The sequence below is a fragment of the Marmota marmota genome, unplaced genomic scaffold (genome assembly GCF_001458135.2).
Source record: "Marmota marmota marmota unplaced genomic scaffold, marMar, whole genome shotgun sequence".
NCBI lineage: Eukaryota > Metazoa > Chordata > Mammalia > Rodentia > Sciuridae > Marmota > Marmota marmota.
The window spans coordinates 19,241,434-19,255,681 of record NW_025999998.1 but is presented as its reverse complement, the minus strand read 5'-3'; the positions used below and the strand labels follow the sequence as shown (position 1 = coordinate 19,255,681).

At 36.0% G+C, this 14,248-nt stretch overlaps 1 protein-coding gene across 1 annotated transcript in view; it reads left to right on the top strand.

The window, feature by feature from the left end:
• LOC107148216 (guanine nucleotide-binding protein G(q) subunit alpha) overlaps positions 1–14,248 on the top strand; it is a 229,699-nt gene that overhangs the window by 134,895 nt on the left and 80,556 nt on the right. The window contains exon 3 of the mRNA XM_048806945.1: positions 10,732–10,886. Within this exon, the coding sequence (XP_048662902.1) occupies positions 10,732–10,886 (155 nt within the window). The remainder of the gene's footprint in view (positions 1–10,731; positions 10,887–14,248) is intronic.

Below are 14,248 nucleotides of genomic sequence, written 5' to 3'. Positions count from 1 at the left end.
AACAGCATTTCCTTGCGGTACAAAACTGATAGTGCTACAACATGTTGGTAGGAATCCTAGAAATTATAATTTTTGAACAGATCCCCAAGTTTCACTGAATACAAAAAAGTGTTAAGAGAGGATATTTCACAAGGATATTCCACCATTGTTCCCCTTGTGTTATACCTGAGGTACAAACTAAAGATTATTTCTGTTTATTGACGCATTAGTATGTGCTTATTACTCTGCTCTTTTATGTATATTCTTACTTTTAATCTTTACAACAGTACTGTGAAGTAGTTTTCAGAACTTCACTTTGGAGTAAGGAAATCAAGGCTTTACAGGAGTGCCAAAGTATGTAAATGATCTCATTCCATGCATCTAACTCCAAAGCCACAGGCCCTGAGCCACTGTGTATGTGATATTCCTAACAACCCAAACCATGTGGTACTCTTTGGTACCTAATGCATGCCGTGTTTTTCTCAGTTAGGTCTGTGTGTATTAGAACTCAGAGCACAAGCTTTTAGCGCATAAATTAAAGGACCAGGAAGAGAAAACATTGGAAGGTCTCAGCTACACAGGTTTTTAATGAATCTTAGCCAATAAGCTAAGAAAATGTTGATTTGTAGGAGTCAAATTCAGAGTAATTCTCAGTTCTTCATATGCAAAGTATACAAGCCTCCTTATCAAACAGAGAATGCAAGAATTACACAAAAGCCCTGGGAGTTGTAGGTTTGGGCAGGGGTAAGTTCAAATTATTTTGGGGTCTGGTAGGTAATATGAAGGTGGCCAGGTTTTGTTCTTTGATCCAACATAGTTTTTGCATTATAGGACATAGAATATGCTTAACTTCTGTAACAAATTATGTGTTCCCTTCTTTATTCTTGCCAATGTGAGAGTCAGTTGGTAGCCAACCTCACTAGAGCTCCTTGTCACCTTGGAATATGGGCAATATTGCTTAGTCTTTCAGTTTATCAAAAAGAGTAGGTATTCGTGTGTTTTGTTTTGGGGTGTGTGTGTGTGTGTGTGTGTGTGTGTGTTTGGGTTTTGTTATTCTTAATGTGAAATCTCTGAATTTTAGATATTGACCTCTTAAAAAATTGTACTAAATCAAGTGGTATGTGAGACCTCACTTCTAGCCTTCTTGGTATGAAAGCCAAGTCTTCTCCATATATAGGCTAATAATGAGTCCCAGTGTGACTGAGATTCAGATACTAAACTTGATACCTGTTGTCCTAACATCCCACCACTTTAGCATTTGTCACAGGTTTTCATTTTTAATAAAGCATTCTTATTAATATCTGCATTAAAATAAGCCAGTTTAGCATTAATAGACATTTACTTTGTGTTTCCAGATTTGTCTGTGCAGGTATATAAACTTCTTGCTTGATTAAATCTCATATCTGTTCCAACACTTTTCCACATCCTTCCCAGACTCATTGTTAACTGTACCTCCCTTTCAAAGACAGCATGTGGCATTTCTACTGAATAGAAAGTTCCAACAAGTGACTGGAGACATCCAGCCCCTTCTAGTCTCAAAGATGTAGAGGCATGTGCTGCTGCTGCCTCTACAAGTCATGCTGTTCTCTGCAAGCTGCAAGACCCACGCACCCACCAGCCCAGCAGTAAGCAGGGTCAATGGGAAGTTTTTGTCATGTGAAATACGTGTGGAAAATCAGGACTGAGCAGTCTGTGTGGTCTAAAAAGCTTTTGCTTCAGTGACTATTTGCTATAAATCTATTACTATTCAATTCATTGTTTGATTGATGTTTTTATTTTGGGACAAATTATTTTAGCCATAATAAGCTTTGAAAAACCTTAAAATACATGTTTAACAACAACAACAAAAAAAAATACTGAGCTTTTTGTTTGTTTCTTAAAGTCAATGATAATGTATAACTTATGTAAAGATTGTTAATATTTAGCATCCACCGTTGTAGCCATAGTGATGTCATCAACCACAGAAAATTTTAAAGGCCTAAGTCTTCTGAAAAAGGATTTATATCTACTTCAAAAGTTTGTGGGTATTCTCAGAAGACTTTGCCCAAAGATGACATTTTACATGTGCAGTTGCAGAAAATGTATTTTTATATCAGTCCTTAATGACTTTTCATTTGATAAAGTGACTTCCCTTCTAATCTAATTTAGCTCATCATTTATTCCAGCTATTCTTACACATGTACAAAAATTAAAGCAGTAGTTTTTAATTCATTAACTCCCCTAAACAGAAGAAATCATTTACAAATAATTGATGGTTTAGTTGTTTTTTTTTTTCACCCACTAATTCATGGAATCCAAGTCAAACTTTTAAAAATTTGTTGATAAAGTGAAATACTTAGCATGGCTTTGGATACAATAGTAAAACCTTTTGATTATTTAAAATGTTTTAAAAGTCATTGTGGAAATAAGAGTATTTTGTGGTAATGATATAAATATAGTTCTTGATGGAAAAAAGTGTCATTGTAAAGTACTATATATATGAAATAAAGCTTATGGATCAGAAATGCACTTGGAGTTAGTTATGGCTCACATATAAGTCACAATTGTGTCTTAATGACCCTCAACAACCTACTAGTTGTGAGTTTCATCTTCAAAACATATTTAAGAACAGTAGGTTCCTATTGGAAGGTAGTTCCTATGAAAATATTTGAACTTAAATATTTACATATTTTCACATGAAAAATATAATAGTGTAGGAAATATCTTCCATTTAGCAGAATTTGTTCTGACCTTATCAAGTACCTCAGCCTCCAAAGAGAGGATATTTGCAAATTAATTATATTAAGGTCTGCAGAGAAGAATTGAATTGAAAACATTAACAATTTCAATGTTAATATTCTTTTTTAAAAAAGATTTTTAAAAAAGAATATTGCAAGCAATATTTAAATATTTAAAAGTATAATATGTCCATTTTGAAAAAAAATTAGTCTTCTGAAAAATGTCAGAGACACATTATAAAATACAGATATAGCTAAGAGCATGATTCAAGTACAAGAAGGTACCAACAAAAATATTTCTGCTCGTGTTTCTTTTTTAATCTACATGAACAATGAAAGTTACATTTATAAGAAATAATTTTGTATTTGGAATTAATGTTTTAAAAAATATGTATTTCCTTGAATAATGCCAACATAGTACAACTGATTTGTTGGTCAATAAATAAATATTTTAGAGTTGCATGACATTAACAATTTTAGTAGCCTTTTTTATACTCAAAAGTATCATGGTGTGGTTGGTAAACTGCATCATCACACTCTCAATAGAAAGTCACCAGTTTCTTAGTACTGGTCCCAGTAACGTTCCACAGTTGATTACTACCTATAATCTTCCTAAAATTTATGTCCTTACCAAAGTGACATTATATGACTTCTGTTTATTTAAAAATCTTTCTGGTAAGATATGGGTTTCCTTCATTTCTACTCACATTCTGAATATTTCATTACTCTTTTTCTCAGGACAAAGAGGTATCACTGCTATTATTTTGTTTCATATTTTTACTAATAGAACAGTTTCTTCTCTGTATTAAAGGGGCATTTAGACAAGCTATTTGAAAAGCTCCTTTCCTTCTCCAGGTGCCTATTTCATACAGGGTGTTCCAGAAAGATTGTACCCCTGTGCTGGACCTTGGAATGCTCAGGAGTGTCTGGGCCTCAAAACATTAAGGAACTTGTTCATTTTACTTTGAGGGCTCTGAAAGTCTACGAAACTGAGTTGGGGAGTCTTCTTTATCTGTTTTCTCTTTTGTCAAACAATAAAATCCCAAGCCAGCAGCAACATATTCCTCTGGTTAATAAGATTATAGGAGCACAGACATTACAAAGGGCTAACGTGATTAGATTTCTTTTTTTTTTTCTGAGAGGTAATATCAGGAAATGATCCACATATAATATATGATCTCAGAAATGACGATGATATGAATCCATAAAGCAAGGCATTTACGTACTATGCCAGACTGGGGGAGAATCAGCCAGGAAGTTGTTGTATTTGTATAAAATCAAGCCCCTGTTGGCTGTTCAGGTTCTCACTCCCTACTCCATGTTTTAAAAATGTTATCCATAAGTACAACAATCCTATCAACCAGTTGAAAGGAAGATAGCCTCCATGGTCAAACAAGTTTGAGAACTCCAACCCTTAGCTCACAGATTCCCAGCTCCATTGTCTTCTTGAAGCTTCTGCATTTTGCAGTACAGACATCTGTTTAACTTCTTATAACTACCATTCTCTACATTGGTCTTACTTTGACTTTGGAACCTACTTGTCAAATAGATAGCTATTAAAATCTCAAGTAACTAATGTCCCACAAATATTCTTTGAAGGCATCCATACATATATTCCCTAATCTTTTTTTCAATATTGCTTTTTAGTTGTAGGTGGACACAATACCTTTATTTTATTTTTATATGGTGCTGAGGATCGAACCCAGTGTCCCACTCATGCCAGGTGAGCACTCTACCTCTGAGCCAAAACCTCAGCCCATTCCCTAATCTTAATGATTTGTAAATCTTTAAAAGAGTCTCCCTTCCCAGTTTCTTCTTTATCACACTATGACTTTGTATAAACTCTCTGAAAATAAACTGTTCTTTAGGTAGTATTTATGATGCTTATGTGCATATACCCATACTATGATGTTACCATCATAATCATAAAGGTAATAAGTGGGACTTCAAAGAGTGTAAGATTTATTTGTTTATTTATTTAGGTACTGGGGATTTTGAACTCAGGGCCATTTTACCTCTGAACTGCATCCCTATTTATTTATTTTTTAAATTTTATTTTAATTTTGTTTTGAGACAGGGTCTAGCTAAGTTGCTGAAAATAGAACTTGTGGTTCTCCTGTTTCAGCCTCTGGAGTCACTGGGATTACAGGCGTGTACCACTGTGCCCTGGTAATGCAAGATTTTGCAGACCTGAGGGCAAGATTCTTTGTAATAGGACCATGTAAATTACATCAGTCCCACACTCTTTGGAACTGCTTGGTTTATATTTTGCCATACTGCGTCAAGCATCTGACCTCCAGTGTCATTGCTTCTGATAATTAGGATATGGTGACAAACATGAAGTAGGAAGATGACAAGCACAGAACTAAATAGAAGAATATTTACTTGAAAAATTAGTAATAGGGCCAGAAAAGAGATTTGAGTTCTTTTAAAAGAAAAAGAATGTTTTAAATGATAAAGGAATATTTCCTCCACCCAGGAGGGAATCTACTTTGTGTTGGAATAAGTCAGATAGCCTATTGGAAAGCAAAACCCAAAAGAGAAAGATATTTCCAGCAATATTTTATTTTTCTTTTATTCTGATGCTGGGGATTGAACCCAAGACCTCACCCATGTTAGGCAAGTGCTCTGCCATTGAGCTACTTCTTCAGCCCTTCTTGTATTTTATAGTACTTATAATACTTGTTTTAGGCATTTTACTAACATCTCTTAACTTCACTATTGTGAAGAAATGATGTGTGTTGATTTGGACTATTCAGTTTTAATGCATATTCATTAGTACTTCATGCATCCTAATCTTGCACCAAAGATGATTTACTAATAAATAAGTAATAAATGATTTTTAAATAATACTGACACAATTTTTAAAAAAATAGCTTCACATAATGGTTGCACCCCACTTTTTTGCCCCCACCCCCCAAAAAAATGGCAGAAAATCATGATGATTATATGGTGAAATATGATACAATTAAAATCTGGTTGGTCTCAGGATGATATCAAGCTCTACCTCTTCACTTATGACCATGATTCTTTAAATTGCTCAGTGAGAGACTGAATAGTCTTCATCTAATACCAAGTTTAAGAGGGATATGAGAACTTAGCAAAGAAGAATAAGTAGATCCCTGCCACCAGTAGATTTCAAACAGGATCCATAATCTTCAGGAGGGGCTTCAAGAGGCTGTGTCATGCAGTAACTTGTAATTTTGCTGAGCAATGAGTTGCATCATAACTGCAGAGAGGCTTTTCTATGGAATGAGTCAGTCAATAACGTGAACCCAGACAGCAGCGACTCGGTATGACTTTATTGTTGTCATTTATGTAGTAATGCTTATTTAAAAAGATGCAGCAACAACTGTCGCTGTGTGCAGTGTACCTGAGAGAGGGCCAGCTGTTCAGGCTATAAAGGGGTCAGAAAAAGGTGAAGAAGTCTGATGAATAACTGTGTCCAAGTTTTCTGCTGTAAATTTGATGCTGAGGGGCATTTACAAATTTGAGGACTCAGAGACCCAATATCCAGTAAGGGTTTCCAGAATGTCATTTCCCATTTGAACAAATTAAGAGTTGGATGACATGCCAAGGGCACAGAGGCTAGATTGTACATATATACCATGGCTTATATTTTCTGTGCTATTTTTCCTTTTGTTTTTGCCTTTTAAATAACCAGTAGCTTTAGATATTAGGCTCCACCTTTATGTATTTTATATGCATTCTGTAATTTAACCCTGTAAAGTTAAAGCAGTTATTACCCCATATAATGGATGGGAGAGTAAGGTAACCAGGAAGCAGAGGTTTATAGAGATATTGGCTACCTAATGCAAAGTCATTCTCAGCTACAACTGGGTGGGATAAGGCAAATAGGCCAGTCTGAGGGTTTATCACTCTGTTATGTGCTTCCTTTGAGCAGAGGAAAACAAAGCTAGCTGGATTGTTGTTGGTTCCCCCCGCCCCCCGTATTTAGAGTCAAATGGAAAATGTAGAAAGATGGGAGCCTCAGTTTAGAATTAAAACAGACTCTGATGGTGGTCCCTATCATTTCTGATTCAGAGGTCCTCCAAAGTCTCCCCTTCAAACAGAGCAGATCTAATGAGCTGAATATTTGTGTCTAAGAGCTTCAGCAAATGTGGAAGTTACCATTTGGTTTTTAGTTCCAGAGTGTAGGAATAAAAATAGGTGTGACATTCCAGTGTAAAGCCACCTTGAGCTGTTAATGAGTTTTTGAAAATCCTTTCAAAGTGACCATGAGATTTTTAAAATTTCATTTGAAAGCTTGGCCCTCGTGGGCAGGGTAAGACCTAAGACCTATGTGGTAGGACCTCTGTTCCTTCTTCCCTTTGCAGAAACAACCATGGAAATATCAACACATCTAAGATTTACCTGAATTTTATGATCACCATGTCACAAAAACAAGACATTACCACATTGGCACATCTCACAGTTTCCATGTGGCCTTTCCCTAGAATTCTGCCAGAATTCCTAAGAGGAACTTTTTAGAGTTCTCACAGTGTTCCTTCTAAGGCTTGCCATGAGCTTCCTAAGAGTTCTGAAAGCTAGCATTCAGCATTAAATATCTCCACCCAATGTGCTCAACAGTAACTTAAAATGAAATAAATTTATATTTTACATTTTATTTTTATGATTCATTAACACATTTTGCTTTTCTGTGTACAATGCTTAAAATAGGTTAATTATAATTGACTTATTATTTATGTTATTGAAGGCGACTTCATCATATGCAATTTTATTGATAATTGTTTTAATTTAACATAATTATTTATAATTTTTTACTACTGTTTGACATTTGGGCAAATTTTTAATAGAACCTAATTTATCTTTCTATTCTAACATACTAAAAAATATTATTTCCACAATGCAAAATGTTTTTTACAAAAAAAAATCAAGGATTGCTATTCCTTTGGGAATGTTTATGTCAACAATTTTTGAGTTCTGTGTGTGTTTTACAAAATGCCGCCAAGCTTTTAAATAACTTAGAGAACATCACATGAAAGCTCCTACATAAATGCAAATTATAATTGATTATATTTGAATGCCTTTTTCCAAAAAGAGCAAGGATGGAATTCTTAACTTCAGCTTTAAAAGTGACTTAGAAATCCTGACCTGGGTGAAGGCAGCACAGTGATCAGTGTATATTAAGGGCAATATTCTTTCTTAGATGATGGAGGTTGACTTGAGAGTTATAGATTCAGCACTGAGACAAATGATATGGCATTCATTATACAGGTTTGTGTGAATTGAATCACCATGATTTTTCCTCACAAGACCATCCCCCCACCCCCACAGTTAAAAGAAGGTATCATGTTTATTTCGCCTACAAAGGTTTTGTTTGTGTTATTCCTTCTCTTTGGAAGCCTCATGAATCTTCATCTTCACCTGTTGTCTAGCTAACTCCTATCTTCTCTCTGATACCTACTCAGTCCATACTGCATTGAACTTGCTCATGTACAAAGTTAGCTATGTTCTGCCCTGTCTTCTCAGCTATGGTTAGAGATAATAAGGTATATTTTGCTGAATGATATTGTGTGCTCATAGAGGAACAGTGTCATAACTCTTCAGTGTTACACATTGTGGGTGTGTTTATTACATATATTTACAGTCATGCAATTTATGCTAGATGAGATCATAGGTGTTTTGGTTGAGTTGTCTTATGTTTATGGACAGGGAAAATTTATATAAAAATGTAATTTCTCATAAGAATCATCACTCGCATTATAGGTAAAGCCAGAATTAGAATTTAGGTGTCGTAATTTCCAGCCTACTTTAGTACCCACTCTTCTTTCTTCCTTCCTTCCTTCTTTCATTTTACAAATACTTATCATTCACCAGGTATCAGACACTTTGCTAGGCCCTGATAATGCATTGTTGAGCCTGTCTTGGAACTTATACTATCATTAGGGAGAAAGATAATAACAAATATCACGTAAATGCCCCTATTCCAGCTACTGAACTAAGCGTTGTTAAGAATTCTGTAGTTCTATGAGAGTAAGTAACGGTAAGTAATGGATGGACTCTTTCCAAATGCCATTGCTTGGCCTAGTGGAGTGAGTTATCAAATTCATTTTGGAAATTCTACCTACCCTAACCTATGTCACCATGTACTTTTACCCAATCCGGAAAGCAGTCTTAGCCATTTCACCTAGTACATAATGGAATTTGTCTACATATTATTGTAGTAAAATGCCAGAAAATTATTCAGTCATCAGCATCCATTAAAAGTACCCACCAATGTCACCTACTGTGTCCCAGGTTGTATGACTTTAGACTATATCCAACAGGAAAACATTTGGCATATGTCCCTGCTTCCATCCCACCTTTTGCCTTCCTCAATATTCTCAGATTTCTCAAGAGAACCCATGGGATATGTAATTTAGGATTATATCAGGGGTGGTCAATTGTCCTATCTCAGGACACAAAGTTAGTGCTTGTTCATGCTTAGTGAGCAAGGGCAGAAAGGGAGGGGTTGAAACCTGATGTTAGCCGTACTTGCTGATGTTGGGCAGAGTGAAGGAAGCCTCATACACTTGGAGGAGGGCCAATTCTATAGGCAGAGCAGATGGGTTCAGCCCAGTCTTTGGGAACAAGAAAGTTCAACCTGATTTAACAGTGTGGCTGTTGAGCCAAGCAAAGCACAGCCTGGACATTCACTTGGGCCACTGTTTTTGAAAGGCTCCAATCAGAAGGAACTCTGATTGAGGTAGGCCCCACCAAGGATGGGATTCAGAACTCCACGCTGTTAACATTGCTGATAGGTTAACAAAGCATTGGCTAGACTGGGACTAATTCCTGAAAATAACTATAGGAATCCATTTCCAAGATCAGATAACAGAGTGGAGCTAGGGCTTCTCCTTGCTAGATCTGATTGTTGTGGTCAGAGTAGAACTCATAAGAAAGGGGATTTCTTAAGTCTAGAGTGTGTTGAACTTCTTAAAACCTTAAGTCAAAATTAGTGTATTAAAAAAGGTCTTGTCCTACTTATGGGAAGAGAAGAAAGGTAAAGGTTGGGATCCAAACAGGGCTAGAATGAATAATTTAGCCAAGATGTAATCATGATAGCCTTGCTAACCTTGTTAAAAAGTTTGTATCTCTATGCAAACTCAGGACTCTTTCAATAATTATCAGCCATCTGCCTCCAGTTTTCAAATTAATTAGTTATTATATTTATTTTTATTTGCATATTTATATGTATGTCTAATTTGCGTATATATTACATTCAATAAAACCTAATTTCATTAGGATTATTAGTGATATATTCTGGCTAATTTGAGAATAAATGATGTTTGGTTAATAAAAAATATTGTTATTTCAATCTTATTGAAAAATATTTTAAATCCCTCTTTCCTGATAAATGTAGTATAATGAAAATAAGAACTTTTTTATGGTTAAAAAATTGAGTGGGGTCCTTAATCTGATAATATAGACAAGGCAGATAGAAAATATTTTGGAGGTTGGAGTGTGTAGGGGTAGAGGGAAGATGATTATTATTGTTCAAATTAATCATTAATATTAACTGTTCTTCTGGTGGTTTTATACCCTACCCTAAAAGTGAACCGTTAAAAAATCACCTGATTAGTTGATGATTCTGAGTTTCTGCTAAGACATTGTAATAGTTATGGGCTGATGTGGTATGTGTTTATTATAATAATTTATAAACATAGAGGGGATAATAATTTAATATTAATAGTTTTAGGGTCACCATACTTGCCTGAAAACATCTCAGCATACGTAAGATGACTTTATTACTGTTCTGGCAAGAGAGCTGAACACTCTGCGTTCTTACAGTTTTTCTGATCAACTTTAAATAGCCTTAAGGTTTCCTGTAGAAAGAAAGACTTGAGATTGTTTTCTCTAAGAAAAATTAAAAATATGAAGCGTAACTTTATTATGAATCAATTTGAAAATTAGTCTAAGAAGGAAGATGTTACTTGAATCATGCACAATGTAACGTGTAAATCAAAGGTCATTTGGGAAGTAATGAAAAGGGTATTAAAACTGCCACTGTTTTTTTTTTTTTGTTAAACAGGCTCATGCACAATTAGTTCGAGAAGTTGATGTGGAGAAGGTGTCTGCTTTTGAGAATCCATATGTAGATGCAATAAAGAGTTTGTGGAATGATCCTGGAATCCAGGAATGCTATGACAGACGACGAGAATATCAGTTATCTGACTCTACCAAATAGTGAGTATCCAGGCAGGAGGCATTGTGATCTTGCTCTTTACCCTGGTTTCATTTGAATATGTTCTACAATTGTTATAACGTCCGCATTCTGTGCTATGTATGTAGTAATCAAACTTAGGAATTATAGATACTAGGCTTGTTCCAAACTCATAAATCTAGACTATAGATTTTCAAATAGGTAAAAGAAAATACTCACAATGGAGAGTATTTTCTTTTACCTATTTGAAAAACAAAACAGAAGAATCTAGGAATCTGATTTTACCACCTTGTTTCCTCCCCAAAATTGCAAAACCAGTAATTGTCAAACAAACTACTGCAGTTTGAAATCTTGTAATAATAATTTTTGAGACATTCTGATCTTGTTCATGTGCTGGAAAACAAAACATTAGATATTGGAAATAAAAATATGATTGTGGCTTCTTAAAACATAAGATTTCCTAGTTTGAGTTCTCAGAATCTTGACCGTTTTCTGAGAGCCACTATTCTGTTGATGGATGGGTTTTCCTTTGCATGAAAATTGCATGTGAGTCTAATTTTGCATGCATTCCAGAATTATTTTGTGAGTTGTCAGTCAAACTCATGTGTCCTGGGAAAGATTTGCGTTCTAGAGAGATCTGTCAATTCTCCAGTTAAATCTTGCCTAATGGAAGGAAAGTAAAGATGTTGGTAATCATTGGATTAGTGTCATCATTGTATTCAACAGTCTAGATAATCCAGCACATGAAAAATAGTGAGAATGTTTTTTGTTTTGTTTTTTTTGTAGTATTTAGCCAGATTTCTGTCTGCATTAATTATGTTAACCCAATTTGCCTTTTGTCTTATTTTGTGGACACAATGGGTGGAAAATATTCAGCAGCCTTAGGCCAATTTATTTGATAAAGTCCCCAGTAGATGAGAGCAGGGTCTTGGGGAAAACAAGGAGTCCCAATAGGCTGATTTGTATTACTTAATAATGCATGGAAGACCTCAGAGCTGTGCCCTCTTGTTTTTCCAGTGTAGTTGTATCTTTGCATTTATAGAAAACGAGTTATGATTCAGGTCGGCCATAGAAATATTGCCTGATCAAAATATTTTCTTGTATTCTTATGGCAAATTTTAATTACATAATTCTGGAATGTGACATAAAATATCTCTTACACCTGAACTAAGGCTCATCTCCTTATGTGCCTCTGAAATATGTGCTATACTCATTCCATTTCTTCATCTTCCTCCTTCCACACATCCAAATCACTCTCCTTTCCCTGGGCTCCCTCCTGCTCACCTTAGTTCACCCATCTTCCCTTCATTCCCTCCCTCTGTCCTTCCCTTCCTTCTTCCTCCCTTCTGAGCTTCTGCTATTTAAGTTTCTTTGAGTACAGAGATGGGAAAAAATACATTCAACTATTCTCTGTTCCAAATTCTACCCCCCTCCACCTTTGACCAGCTGTCTGTCTTGTACTTCCTGCCCCCTCTGTCCTTCTGTTTCCTTTGCCATTTCAAATTTCATCGATCCCCCTCGCCCAATGTTGTGTTTTATCCATCCTCCCTGTTCCTGCTCGTTTTGTCTCCCCCGCTCTGCTTCTTTACTCCTCCACCCTCCTTTTTAGTTCTCTCTGGTTCTAACTTCTTTCCGTTTCTCACATTTCTACTTTGATGCCTTTACTTAAGTAACCTTTGTCTTTTCCATGTATTTGAAATTCCATTCCTTCCCCTCCCTGCCTCTTTTATTTATCCATTATTTGTAATGGTCCTCCCCACAGTGAGATCTTGCTAGTTGGTAAAGAGCTCTAAAATCTAATAATTATATGCTCATCAGAGTTAGGTTCTCCCTCAGGAATCTGGTTTTCTTTTTGACCAAGATAGACCCTTTGGTAGATTCCTTGTGCATGAAGACACCTGTTTTGGTTACCAGGTTTGTGGTCTTGAGACAAGCCTCCATTACCTCAAATGACATTCCCCCTATTTAGATTTGTAGATTTCTGGATATGTGTGCATTACTTAATATGAGAATTGGATGCTACCATATCTACTTGCTTTTGGGCAAAGAGCTATCCTAGTCAGTTCCTCCAGGTCCTGTTGGTGCTGTGATCATCAGGAAGCCACTATCTTAGAATTCTGCAGGTACAGGCCAGGTCCACCATAGAAACAGGCCTACTCATTGGACACATGCATTTTGATAGAGCCAGACCATGACTGGGGCATCTTGTGCAGACTGATCTCAACCACCTCAAGTGATTATTCTTTAAGTAGTTTTACCTTCCTCTTATGGAAATGGGGAGAAGTCGATATCCCAAATTACATATATATGGGTACATATATCTAAGATAGATACATATACCTGATTCTAGAAGACATTTTCCTATATAGTAAAAACTATAATATTATACCTGAAGTTAATACTTAGTACTTATCAGTTCATATTCAAATTTCCCAGATTCTTCCAAAAATATTCTTTAAAAGTGATTGATTTTAGGACTACACACACCATCTGCTTGTCATGTCTCTATATGATCATTTTATTATTAGTTGTTTAAAATATTACATAGCTCTAGACATACCATATTTCATACATTTGATTCAAGTGGGTTATGAACTGCCATTTTTCCCCCGTATACAGATTGCAGAATCACATCGGTTACACATCCACGTTTTTACATATTGCCATACTAGTGTCTGTTGTATTCTGCTGCCTTTCCTATCCTCTACTATCCCCCCTCCCCTCCCCTCCCTTCCCATCTTCTCTCTCTACCCCATCTACTGTACTTCATTTCTCTCCCTTGTTTTTTTTTCCACTTTCCCCTGACTTCCTCTTATATGTAATTTTGTATAATGATGAGAGTCTCCTTCCATTTCCATGCAATTTCCCTTCTCTCTCCCTTTCCCTCCCACCTCTCGTCCCTGTTTAATGTTAATCTTCTTCTCATGCTCTTCCTCCCTGCTCTGTTCTTAGTTGCTCTCCTTATATCAAAGATGACATTTGGCATTTCTTATTTAGGGATTGGCTAGCTTCACTTAGCATAATCTGCTCTAGTACCATCCATTTCCCTGCAAATGCCATGATTTTGTCATTTTTTAGTGCTGAGTAATACTCCATTGTGTATAAATGCCACATTTTTTTTATCCATTCATCTATTGAAGGGCATCTAGGTTGGTTCCACAATCTAGCTATTGTGAATTGTGCTGCTATGAACATCAATGCAGCTGTATCCCTAGAGTACGCTCTTTTAAGGTCTTTAGGGAATAGTCCGAGAAGGGGGATAGCTGAGTCAAATGGTGGTTCCATTCCCAGCTTTCCCAGGAATCTCCATACTGCTTTCCAAATTGGCCGCACCAATTTGCAGTCCCACCAGCAATGAACAAGTGTACCCTTTTCCCCACATCCT